General features: G+C 39.1%; 1 protein-coding gene across 1 annotated transcript; it reads left to right on the top strand.

Moving 5' to 3' along the window:
• Positions 1-7,106: 7,106 nt before the first annotated feature.
• LOC103202500 (trace amine-associated receptor 3) lies at positions 7,107-8,138 on the top strand. Its single transcript, XM_007947396.1, has one exon. The coding sequence runs from the start codon at positions 7,107-7,109 to the stop codon at positions 8,136-8,138; it is 1,032 nt and encodes a 343-aa protein (XP_007945587.1).
• Positions 8,139-13,152: the final 5,014 nt, after the last annotated feature.

The following is a 13,152-nucleotide window of genomic DNA, read 5'->3' as shown; positions in this document are numbered from 1 at the left end:
GTCATTGGAGCCACCAGTCAGGATTTGCCAGCTCCTGCAACCACGCAAGCTGGGAGAATCCTCCAAACTTACCCACGGATTTGGGACTTGCCAACCTCTCAATCTCTACTACCACCATGTGAGCTGTTTCCTTGGCAGTATGTAAGTTCTATGAGATGTTACAGCAAAATACGGAACCCTAAGACAGGGAGTTCTGGTGGCATAGTGCCTAAGGCATTTAACTGCTAACCACAAGGCTGGTGGTTCAAACCCACCAGGCACTCCTTGGTAGGAAGATTGGGCAATCTACTACCATAGAGATTCTGCCTTGGAAACTCAAGGAGGGGTCACTATGAGTCAAATGGACTCGATGGCAGTGAGTTTTTTAAGGTAAGAGGGAGAGTACTGAGGGGAGGAATAGGAGTTGATATAAGAGATGAGACCCACCAGCCACTCCTCAGAAGGAAGGTTGTGCAATCTACTTCCTAGTGCTACTGCCTCGGAAACCCAAGGAGGGGTCGCTATGAGTCGGGGCTGACTCGACGGCACATAACAACAGCAACAACAATAAGAGATGATGGAGTGACACAGCAGTTTGGAACAGTTGGACATTTGGAACATCTTTACCTCCACCTCATAGGGACCAGGCTTGTGCTGATCCTTCTAAAAGAAGTTACTCGAGTGCACATGTTCTATAGACCTTCTCTGACACTCCATCCTCACTGGCCTACTGATAGGTTGGTTCCTTCCTATAATCTATAGCTTGGGTTTGAACCTCCAACCTTCTGCTTAGTAGTCAAATGCCTTAGACACTATGCCACCAGAGCTTCTATTTGTTGTTGTTATGTGCTGTCTAGTCGGACCCGACTCATAGCGACCCCTCCTTGGGTCTACAGAAGTAGATTGCCCAACCTTCCTTCCGAGGAGTGGCTGGTGGGTTTGAACTGCCAGCCTTCTGGTTAGCAGCCAAGTGCCTTAAGCACTACACTACCAGAACTATAGGTAGACATTTTTTGAAATGGCCCTGGAGGCTACAGGTACAAAAGAATAAATGAAAAAATCAGGTTTCTATAATGAGAGCAATTAAACCCAAATGCAGTTATGAGAGTTAATCTATTATGTTGGATACTACCGAGTTCATGTGGTAATTTACCTTAATGAAATGATACAGTTTCTGCTGGTTTGGGCAATTACACACACATACACACACACTTTCTGTCTGTTAAAATATTAATTGATAAAAGATTAATAAAATAGATTTTAACCTTATTGTAAAGTAACATTATTTGAAATGAATATATTTTTTAAAATTTGCCTTACAATTCATTTACATCTGACTTAAGAAAAAAAAGAGCTCTGGTAGTGTTAGTAGTTAACACATTTGGCTTCTAACCAAAAGGTCAGCAGTTCAAATCTACTAGCTGCTCAGTGAGAGAAAGATGAGGTAGTCTGCTTCTGTAAAGATTTACAGCCTTAGAAACCCTGTGGAACAGTTCTGCTCTGTCCTTTAGGGTCACTATAAGTCAGAATCAATTTGATGGAAGTGGGTTTTTGGTTTGGTTTAAAAAATAAAACTAAATATGTTGGTGTAAGGTTGCCCATTGTCATTTGTTGGAAAAGACTTTATGACTGTCCTACCTTTTACAGAATGGTGATGTTTCTGATGGTGTTTTTTTTTTGTTTGTTTGTTTGTTTGTTTGTTTGCATGAGTGTTTGCAAACAAAATACAACTTTGACAGACGTTCATGGGCCACAAGGAGCAGGAGAAAGATGAGGCCATCTGCTTCCAAAAAGATTTACAGCCTTGGAAACCCTATGGGGCAGTTCTACTCTGTGAGTAAGAATCAACTTGAAGACAGCGGGTTTGATTTCTTTTGCTTTATGTGTCCATTAAATTTCTTATGACACTCTTGTTTTCCTAATGAAAAATGCATTGCTGCCCAGTAGATCTGCCTCATAGCGACCCCTCCTTGGGTTTCCGAGACAGTATCGCTATGGAAGTAGATTGCCCAATCTTTCTTCCAGGGAGTGGCTGGTGGGTTTGAATTGCCAGCCTTCTGGTTAGCAGTCAAATGCCTTAGGCACTATGCCACCAGCGCTCCCCTTGTTTTACTACTAAAATTTTATTCATTATTTTAAAGCATAATGCAAATAACTTCTCGCTAAAGATCTGTCCTGGTATTCTCCTCTCATTGAAACAGATAATTCCCACTATGCATTTTGTTGCATTTTTTAGTTTCATAATGCAGTTATATTGCCTTGTTTGCTAGTGAAGGAAATAGAATGATCAGTCTGTTAGCTACTCCCTGTACTTGCTGCCTCCCAACATTCAATCTGCCTTCATTTTCTTGGTTTACTAAAGTAATCTCTCTCTCACCACACCCAGAATTTCATTGGAAGTTACAGACAGAAAAAAAAAAAAAAAAAAAAGGGCCAAGAGAAATTAAGTGACTTACTCTATATTATATAATTAATTCTAGAAGCAGAAATAAAATCCTTACTTCTTATTAGGTGCTTTTTATTTTCTGAGCCTGTACCTTCAAGATTTGTGACATGTTAACTGGCTTTTTTTTTTAAAAAAACTAAAGGTTTTAATCAAATTGGTACAAAGCACTAAAGCAAAAATAAATACTTCCCTCCCACCCCAAAATCTTCTCATTATATGTGAGAAACAAATAGTAAATATGATTCAAATTATAATTTATGATTTATATAATTATTCTACATTTGGATAACACCCAGCATTGAATTTAGCCTGCATGTGTATCTATTTACTTTTCATATTCATAAGTAAAATCCCAGAAGTTTAATGTCCTAGAATTAAATCCAAATGACCATGAAATCAGCTATGTACTTGTTGTCCACCCCCCCACCCCCCCCAGAAAGTTAGTTCAAAGAGTAATTCCACTGGGTTTCTGCAGTTAATTCCTTCCAGTGTCTACTCCAGTTCTCTTGAGAGCAAAGGCAAACTTACATGAATCAGATGTCTTAAACCTCTACCTGAAGCTTTGCAGAATTTCCTGCCTCCCACCTGTAAAGCCACTAGAAGAGACTCAGTGATTCACAAGTCACTTTTCAGGAGAAGGAAGGTACTGGATCAATAAAAATAATTGGAAATGTACTATTTTTAATTTTTACTCCATTTATTTTCTTCTTCAAAATAATTGATCAGCAGTACTGACATTTTATAGAGAATCAGAAATTGTTACATAAAGTTGTAATAGACAAGTAGGGGATTTTTCTGACTAAAAAATAATGATTCAAGTGAAACAAAAGCTTTTTGTCTTTTCATTAAGTCTTGTTTGGCAAGGTTTGTGGTGCCACATAGAAGTGTTTTTACAAATTACAAGAACTATGCAAGACTTCACTCAGTAAATTAAATCACTTATGCATTTCAATGATGCTAAAATGTGCTTTCCTCTTTGGCATTATAGCTTGATAACAAAAATACTTATTCTATGCTACTTAATTCATTGCCAGGCACTCCATATTTCATTTTTGGCATTTTTCTTTGCAAACAGAATTTATTTAAGATATTCTGTTGATCTGTGCTCCTCACAACTACCCAGATTTCAGATTTAGAAGAGGACCTAGACTAAAAATATAGTTTCTCTATTGTCTAGAAGAGTCCTTCTCAAACTTGATGAGCGTGCAATTAATGTGGATATCTTGCAAAAATATAGATTTTGGGAGAGGCCTGAGATTCTCAATTTCCATGAATTTCCAGGAAATGAAAATGTGGTTGATCCATGGAGCATATACTTTTGAATAGCAAGGGCTAGATGGGGAGAAACTATAAACAGCTGAAGTCATAGACTTTCTTGCTGCACCAAACTTAGTAATGTATTGTTGCCCAGTATTAAAGATTGCAAGGAGTGATGGGACAATGAACATGGAGCCAGACCCCCTGGTTCCAGCATTTAATGGCAATGGCTACCTCAAAACCTTAATTATTTCATATACACAGACCATTTGGAAGGATGCAGTCAAAATGTGCTTTCAATTTAAAAAAAACTTTAAGACTCCCAGATTTTTATTGTTAACTGAGTTTTATTTGGAATATTGTTTGTTTTGGGAGGGAATTTACTAACCACTTTCTAAACAGCATTTGCTGTTTTCCTAACATTTTAATCTCTCTCTCCCATGTCAGGTATCTTTAGTCCCAACAGACAAAATGCCTATTAACTAGGTTTTCTGATGTGTTGGAATTAATTTATTTCCATTGGAGCTCTGGTAGCATAGTGCCTAAGGCATTTGACTGCTAATCAGAAGTCTGGTGGTTCAAATCCACCAGCCACTGCTCGGAAGGAAGGTTGGGCAATCTACTTCCATAGTGATACTGCCTCGAATATCCAAGGAGGGGCCGCTATGAGTCATATCCAACTCAAGAGCAGTGAGTTTTGTTTTGTTTTGTTTTGAAGCTAGTAAATATTTACTGTTTACCTGCCTTGTGTAAGGTGCTATGCTGAATGTCCTAAGGATTGAATGGTTAATTCATTTTTAAAAGATTTACACTCAAGATAAGGTAGTCTTAGAAAGTGCTCCTAGAAGTACAAAACAAACTAATGTGTTTGAAATCACAGTCCTGGTAAGACGAAGAAGGAGCTCTGGTAATGCAGTTTGTCAGATCCCACTCCTTGGAAGGAAAGTTGGGCAATCTACTTCCACAGAGATATCTCTTCGGAAACCCAAGGAGGGGTCGTTATGAGTCACATCTGACTCAAAGGCAGTGAGAGAGTTCATAATGGTAAACTTGCTTATGAAATTGTACTTTTACCCTCTTGTGTTTACTTCAGCAAGGTTAACTGAGAATTAATATAAATTTGTTCTTTGGATGAAATTTCCTTTTAGATTGACAATGATCTTAGAGCTTTAAAAATAGCTTTATATTTGAGACTTCATTGTTTAAGATGTTTTTTCAGTGTACTATATCACATTTTACATTATTTTATGATCTATGGCAAAAGAAAGGATGAAATAATCATTGTTAGCATTGGTTCCAGATCTTAAAATTGGCACTGGGAGTCTTATCCTACAAGCCATGTAGAAGGAAGAGAACTGATGGTTTATACAGGTTAGTTTGAATCTTCATATGGTTCTCTTGAGCAGTAATTGAAATCCTTAGACTTCAGTCTTAAATTCCAGGAATAATGGGAAAATCAGAATTTAAAGGAGAGAAAGGAAGCACATTATTTCTGGACATTATCCAAATTTGTGTTAAAATTAGTAAACTTTAAAATTTTTTTCTTCACTCATTCACTCACTGCTGTCAAGTCGATTGCAAGTCATAGAGACCCTTCCTTGGGTTTCTGAGGTTCTATCTCTACAGAAATAGATTGCCCATTATTCCTTCTGAGGAGTGGCTGGTGAGTTTGAACTACCAGCCTTCTGATAAGCAGTCAAATGCTTTAGGCACTAATTTAATATATAGTTCAATATGTTAAGGAAATGTAACACTAACAGCACATTTCCTTCATAAGCTATTGTTCTAGTTACCTAATGCCACTCTGACAAGAATATATACCACAAATGGGATGGCCTTAACAAACAGGAGTTTATTCTCTTACAGTTTGGGAGGCTAGAAGTCTGAGTTCCAAGTGCCAGGCTCTAGAGGCTGGGTGTAAGCCCCTCAACCTTGGGCTTCAGCTCTGCCTCTTGTTCCCAGCTCACTGAAGCTAGAGGCATCTCTTCACTCAGGCAGCTACTGGATGCTGAAACTGACAAGCCCAAGGTCGACAAACAAAATGGCGCAGTCCTGATGTTACCAAACCACATGGCAGGCCATTAATTCAAGTCCATTTAAAGTCTCAAGGTAGGCAGAGCATAACATGTTGCTAAACAATGACTTGGTTACATGCAAGGTTCAAGCATGCCATAAGCTAGAAACCATTCCCAAAGCTTTTTCTTATATGTTGGAAGTAGGCCACATCCCTAAAGCAGCTACTCAGTTGCTTGTGGTAGGTCCCACCATGGAGCTGATTGCCAGTCTCATCATGTGGAATAATTGCATCCAGCTGCCCATCCATTCACTCAGGCCTAGCCAAGTTGACACACAAACTTAAGTACCACAGCTATCTTATCTGTTTATTTGTTTGTTTTTTAACTAATAAAGTGGAAAGAAATAATTATTTGGCTTAATTTATGTTTGTACACACAACTATAGGTGACAATGGCAAGTGTAAGCTCTTTTCTGGAATGATTAGGTTCTGAAAGAAGGGGACCACATTTTACAGAAAAGGAGGCATTTGTATTATTTGGTGTCTTACAGACAATATGTGCAAATACTTGCCTCCTCCTGTTAGAATCATAAGTCATAATTTCCCATTTTCTACTCTACTTTATATAATATTCATATTTTAAGACTTTGAAAGTTAGATTCTGAATCTAGACTTTTTTTCTGGGTCAATGCGATTTTAAATATACAAATGAATTATAATTAAAGTGATCTCTGGTAGCATGGTGCCTAAGGCATTTGACTGCTAATCAGAAGGCTGGCGGTTCAAACCCACCAGCCACTCCTCAGAAGGAAGGTTGGACAATCTACTTTTGTAGTAATACCACCTCGGAAACCCAAGGAGGTGTCACTATGAGTTGGGGCGACTCTATGGCACATAACAACAACAACAATAAAAGATAGGGAGTTCTGGTGGCTAGTGCCTGAGGCATTTGACTGCTAACCAGAAGGCTGGAGGTTCACCAGTCACTCCTCGGAAGGAAGGTTGGGCAATCTTCTTCTGTAGTGAAGTTGTTGTTGTTGTTGTTATGTGCCATCAAGTCAGACTTGACTCATAGCGACCCCTCCTTGGGTTTTCGAGGCAGTATCACTACGGAAGTAGATTGCCCCATCTTCCTTCCGAGGAGTGGCTGGTGGATTTGAACCACCAGCCTTCTGGTTAGCAGTTAGATGCTTTAGGCACTATGCTACCAGATATACTGCCTTGGAAACCCAAGGAAGGGTCACTGTGAGTCGAATCGACTGGACAGCAGTGAGTTTGGTTTTTGGTTTGGAATAAAAGATGACTAAACTTTTTTGTTCCATCAGGAGCTGAGATATATTGGAACCATTTTAAGAAGAGAGGAAACACTGACTCATCTTTGTAGAAAGGAATTGAAAGTGATAAATTGCCATGGATCTTACTTATATTCCTGAAGACTTACTCAGTTGTCCAAAATTTGGAAATAAATCCTGTCCTCCCACCAACCGCCCTTTTCATGTCCGGGTGGTAATGTATTTGGTTATGACTGCAGCCATGGTTATCACAATCATTGGGAACTTAGTTATAATAATTTCCATATCTCATTTCAAACAGCTTCACTCTCCCACAAATTTTCTGATCCTCTCCATGGCAACCACGGACTTTCTGCTGGGTTTTGTCATCATGCCGTACAGCATGGTGCGATCAGTGGAGAGCTGTTGGTATTTTGGAGATGGCTTTTGTAAATTCCATGCAAGCTTTGACATGATGCTAAGCCTGACCTCCATTTTCCATCTCTGTTCCATTGCTATTGACCGATTTTATGCTGTTTGTTACCCTTTACACTACACGACCATGATGACCATCTCCACGATAAAGCGACTGCTGGCATTTTGCTGGTCGGCCCCTGCTTTGTTTTCCTTCAGTTTAGTTCTCTCTGAGGCCAACGTTTCTGGTATGCAGAGTTATGAGATTCTTGTTGCTTGCTTCAAATTCTGTGCACTTACTTTCAACAAATTTTGGGGGACAATATTGTTCACTACATGCTTCTTTACTCCTGGCTCTATCATGGTTGGTATTTATGGCAAAATCTTTCTTGTTTGCAGACAACACACTCGGGTCCTCAGCAACATGCCCGAAAACACAAAGGGAGAAGCAAGAAAAAACCTATCTAAGAAAAAGGACAGGAAAGCAGCTAAGACCCTGGGTATAGTCATGGGAGTATTTCTAGCTTGCTGGTTGCCTTGCTTTCTTGCTGTTTTGATTGATCCATATTTAGGCTACTCCACTCCCATAGTCATACTTGACCTTCTAGTGTGGCTTGGTTACTTCAACTCCACTTTCAACCCCCTCATTCATGGCTTTTTTTACCCATGGTTTCGGAAAGCTCTTAAGCACATAGTGTCAGGAAAAATATTCAGCTCTTACTCAGAAACTGCAAATCTGTTTCCTGAAGTACATTAATAAAAGGTCATTACAAAAGTGAATTGAATGTTGAAAATGAGACTTATTATTTTGACCTGCCTTACGTGACTGATAGTCCCACATCACTGCAAATATTATACTATTAAATCTCAATAATCTAGTTAAGTGTTGTATAATCTGAACATGAGCAAAATTCAGTAACTTTAACCAATCAATAAACTAATCATTAATTGATAATGCTTCATAATTAATCAGTTATTAATTCTGAATTCTGAATTCAAGTGATACTCACCTCTGAGGGGTGAGGAAAATGTACAAAAGAGACTTAAACATAGTTCAGAAGAAGTTGAACTGTGTTATGTACTGGAGACAATTAAAGACCAATATAAGAATTGCAAAAATAAAGTGCTATCAGTTTTGATTCTTATGTGATTCCACTCTAGGAATTCAGAAGAGGGAAAGTAGTTGTTACCTGTGGAGCCATGGAGGACATTTTACTTAAATTTAGACTCTTTTATCAAGTAGCAGGCCATCCTATCATTTGCTTAGAAAAATTGTTGTTGTTGTTAGGTGCCATCCAGCTGATTTCAACTCTTGTAACACAGTAGAAGTGTCCCATAAGGTTTCCTAGACTGTCATCTTTACAGAAGCAAATCGCCACATCTTTTTCTGGCAGAACCACTGGTTGAGTTTGAACCATCAACTTTTCAGTTAGCAGCTGAGCACTTAACCACAGCATCACCAGGTCTCTTTTGGAAGAATCATTAACCATCATCATACAAATTCCTCAGTTATTTCCTGACACTCTGAAACTCACTGCAAAGAAGACTGCAAGAAAGAAGCAGTTAGACGCAAATCATCATATGCAATTTGAGCTTTTACTCTTGTGACTATTCACAGTGTGGTTTATATTTGAAACGATTTACTCTTCCCTCTTTTTTCCAACTTCTTAATCTGCTTGGTGTGTCTTCACCATCAGCAGGGAATCACAAGGCCTCTCCTTGTACCAGTCTCCACTACTTTTTTCTGGAAGCCCTGCCTGGGGGCCCTGCCAAATAAATTTCATCCACACCACAACACTTATAATTTAAGACAGATCATTAAGATTTGGTGAAAATGCTTTCAGTGATTTTTTTTTTTTTTTGGTAAAGTATTAAGATACAAATAGAGCCTTCATTTTACTTCATAGTTTGGGAAATATATGAATACATGTAACCGTCATGTCAATGTGCCCACATGTGTGAAAATGCAGTATGGGAGGGAGCAAAAGAGTAGACAAAAAAAAAAAAAAACTCATTGCCATCGAGTTGGACCTGACTCATAGCGACCCCTTCTTGGGTTTCCAAGGCAGTATCACTATGGGAGTAGATGGCCCCACCTTTCACAGAAGGAGGTTAAATCTTCCCCCTTTTTCGGGATCCAAGGTCAACCTTAGGTCAAATTTTGAAAGAATAAATTTACCTTTGGCTCTTTGCTATCTCTCTTGTGAGTTCTTTCCTCCAAATACCCAGTCATCCTATGACCTAAAATCAACTATGGAAAATTACCCAGGCTCACCTTATGTTCTGAAGGGCAGTATGATTCTGTAACTCTGTTGTCAGGAGAAAAATAAATGTGCATAATAAATGAGTAGTTGATAGTTGTGAAGTATTTTCACATTTATCAAAGGATATTCACAAACTCTAACTATTGCAGTGCCTAAGGCACTTGATTGCTAACCAGAAGACTAGCGGTTCAAACCCACCAGCCACTCCTCAGAAGGAAGGTTGGGCAATCTACTTCCATAGAGGCACCACCTTGGAAACCCTAGGAGGGGTCGCTGTGAGTTGAATTGGCTTGACAGCAGTGAGTTTGGTTTTTTGTTTGTTTGTTTGTTTATTTGTTTTTTTAAAACTATTGCTCTTGAAGTGAACATTCAGGCAGTGTCTAAAACAAAAAACCCCAATTGACGTAGAGTTGATTTCAGCTCGTGGTGACCCCATGTGCGTCTAAGTGGAACTCTGCTTCACAGGGTTTTCAGTGGCTGTTTTTTCAGAAGAAGATCACCTGTCCTTTCTTCCAAGGAGTGTCTGGGTGAACCTGAAACTCCAACCTTTTTGTTAGAAGTCAAGCCCGTTAACCATGTGCAGCACAGGGGAAATAAAGAGATATTACATGTAAGGCACTGCCAGCCTTCTTCTGACGATGTCACAGAATTGGAGACCCAGTCTGGTCTGCAGGACATATTCTGCATCCTCCAGGCATGTCTCTCCCTTCACAGATGAGGACATCACTGACCTCCCTTTGTTGTTACAGATGGTTCATACCCACTGATCCTTTTACTATGCTTGGCTGCCTCTCTGTTCCTGCTTTTTAAATTCTCATTTGTTTCCTCTACTTTTGGACTATTTCTACTGTAAAAGCTTCACTGTGTGTGTGTCTATATGTTTCTCATGCCAGTGGCATTAGGGGTACTCAAAGGGGGACGAGAGTAATATAGAAACAACCAAGTTTTGTATGTAGGACATTGGTACACAGGATAATGTAGGACATTGCCATGTGATTGTTTGACTGAGGACTGTCCATAGGCATAAACTGATCTAAGTATAAATAGGGTAATGTGTTTGGATAGACTTAGCTAGCTAGCTGCATGAAATATATAGCTATAAGTTTACATGAAACCTCTGTAGAATCATGCAGATAGATAATGAGTCCTCAGTATACAAATATTTATCTAGAGATTCACCTGTAGCATATGCCCTCTGTTCCCACTTATGTTGTCTTAGACTGAGCCCAGGCCCTCTTCATTCCTTGAACAGAAGTTTTGCATCCATTTGTTTGGCACTTTTCTTAAATATCTTAGGTGTTTCTGGCTGGATCTCTTCTGTCTCGCCACCACTCTTCTGCATCCTGCACAGGAGGCTAAGCTGTGTAGACCAGATGAAGGAGTCCCTTGGCTTTGAGGTTTCAGTGTCTGCTGTATAGGAAGCACCCTCAGGAGAACAGAGAGGAATAATGGTGAAATCAGGCTACTTACCACTGAGTAAAGCAAGCTCTGGTGGTGCAGTACCTAAAACATTTGATGTTAGCTAGAAGTTTGGCAGTTCAAACCCACCAGGAACTCCACATTAGGAAAATGGGGTAATTTACTACCATTTGGCCTTGAAAACCCAATGGGGATTGCTGTGAGTCAGAGTCTATTCAATGGCAATAGATTTGGTTTTTCGGTTTTATCTCTGAATAAAATGATGATCCCTTTGGCTAAAAGAGGTAAAAATTTGTACTGCTATGTTTGGCAACCTTTCTGCCAAATTGCCCAGGGCGGCTGTGTTCTTCCATGACAGACCTTCTGTAGTCCCTCCCCATACAGCTCTACTACAGAAACTCCTGTACCTATTCTCTTCTGCTACTTCTGGCCTAGGGTGCTGACTGCCACTAGGGCCTTGGGTACTATACTGTTTCTTCCTTGTCTCCTTACCCACTTCTCACACCTTTGCAAATAGTTCCTTTATTAAATTCTCCTCAATCACTCTGGTTTTGGCACTGTTTCCTGCTGGACACCTGACTAATGCAGCTCTTCATTGCTCAGAGATAATGCTTTCAAGTTCTTCCCCAAAATACAAAGTGCTGGACAATCCTGCCTCGGCCTGCCTTTGTATTTCCACATTGAATCATTCCTGTAGCCTCCATACTTCAAAGGAGTCTCTGGGCCCCCAGTAAGTCTTCTACCCCTGTTTGCTTTATCTTGAGATGTTACTCATCTTCTTCTGTTTGAATATCAGTCTTAAAATTTCAATGTGAGATTTCTGGTGTCCCTGAGAATAGGTTTTGTGTATAGAAATGATTATTTGAGATAATTTTGGCTATTAAAATTAATGTTAGATATATAAAACAATATTTAAAAGACTGGCTGTCCCTCAAAATTGTGTTTAACTTATAATTTTTGTTACTCTATCTAGACATTTAATAACTTTAAACAATACATTTTAAAGGTGCAATTGCAGCCTAGTTAATTGAATTCCCTTAATATTTTATTTGTGTTCATCAAATTATTCAATTTCCTTTTTTAGTAGTGTAATTGTCAGACTAATACATAAAACTTTCCCCAATATTTAACATCTCTTATAAAGTTAATGAATTGTTTACCAGTATAGTGACTTTAGGGTTCTTAAAATTATAGCTGTTTATAAATGGAGTGAGCTATTGTTTTGTGTCTTTCAACTTACAAATCATGTCTAAATCTGTTATAGACAGTCCCCATGTTGCAAACATCCTACTCATAGACAGTTCATACTTTTCCTTTAATGTTATATAAATTTGCCTTCACTTTGAAAAGATTGAACCAATTCCTACTGGCAGCATATTCTTCATCTTAATCACCTTCATATAAGAGCTCTGGTGGTAAAGTGCTTAAGGCATTTGAATGCTAACCAAAAGGCTGGCAGTACAAACCCACCAGCCACTCCTCAGAAAGAAGATTGAGCAATCTATTTCCACAGTGATACTGCCTCAGAAACCCAAGGAGGGGTCACTATGAGTCAGATTAACAGTCCAACTGAAAAATAGGCAGACGACATGAACAGACACATCACCAAAGAGGTTATTCAGTAGGCCAGCAAATACATGAAGAGATGCTCACAATCTTTGGCCATCAGAGAGATGCAAATCAAAACAACTCCAGCACTGATGGCAAGGTTCAACGAGACAGAAAATAACAAATGCTGGTGAGGATGTGAAGAGGTTGGGCCTCTCATACACTGCTGGTGGGTCTGTGAATTGATACAACCACTGTGGAAACAGTATGGTGATTCCTTAGAAAGCTGGAGTTGGAGATACCATTTGACCCAGCAATCCCATTACTAGGTATATATCCTAGAGAAGTGAGAGCCAGGACAGGAACTGATATATGCACATCCATGTTCATTGCAGCACTATTTACAACAGCAAAATGATGGAAACAACCTATGTGCCCATCAACAGAAGAAGGGGTAACCAAACTATGGTACATGCACAAAATGGAATACTATATTACTCTAAAGAATAATGTAGAGTCAGCAAAACACCACATAGCATG

The sequence above is a fragment of the Orycteropus afer genome, unplaced genomic scaffold (genome assembly GCF_000298275.1).
Source record: "Orycteropus afer afer isolate SDZICR_OR568_19922 unplaced genomic scaffold, OryAfe1.0 scaffold00182, whole genome shotgun sequence".
NCBI classification, from domain to species: domain Eukaryota; kingdom Metazoa; phylum Chordata; class Mammalia; order Tubulidentata; family Orycteropodidae; genus Orycteropus; species Orycteropus afer.
This window is presented reverse-complemented; position numbering and strand designations above follow the sequence as displayed.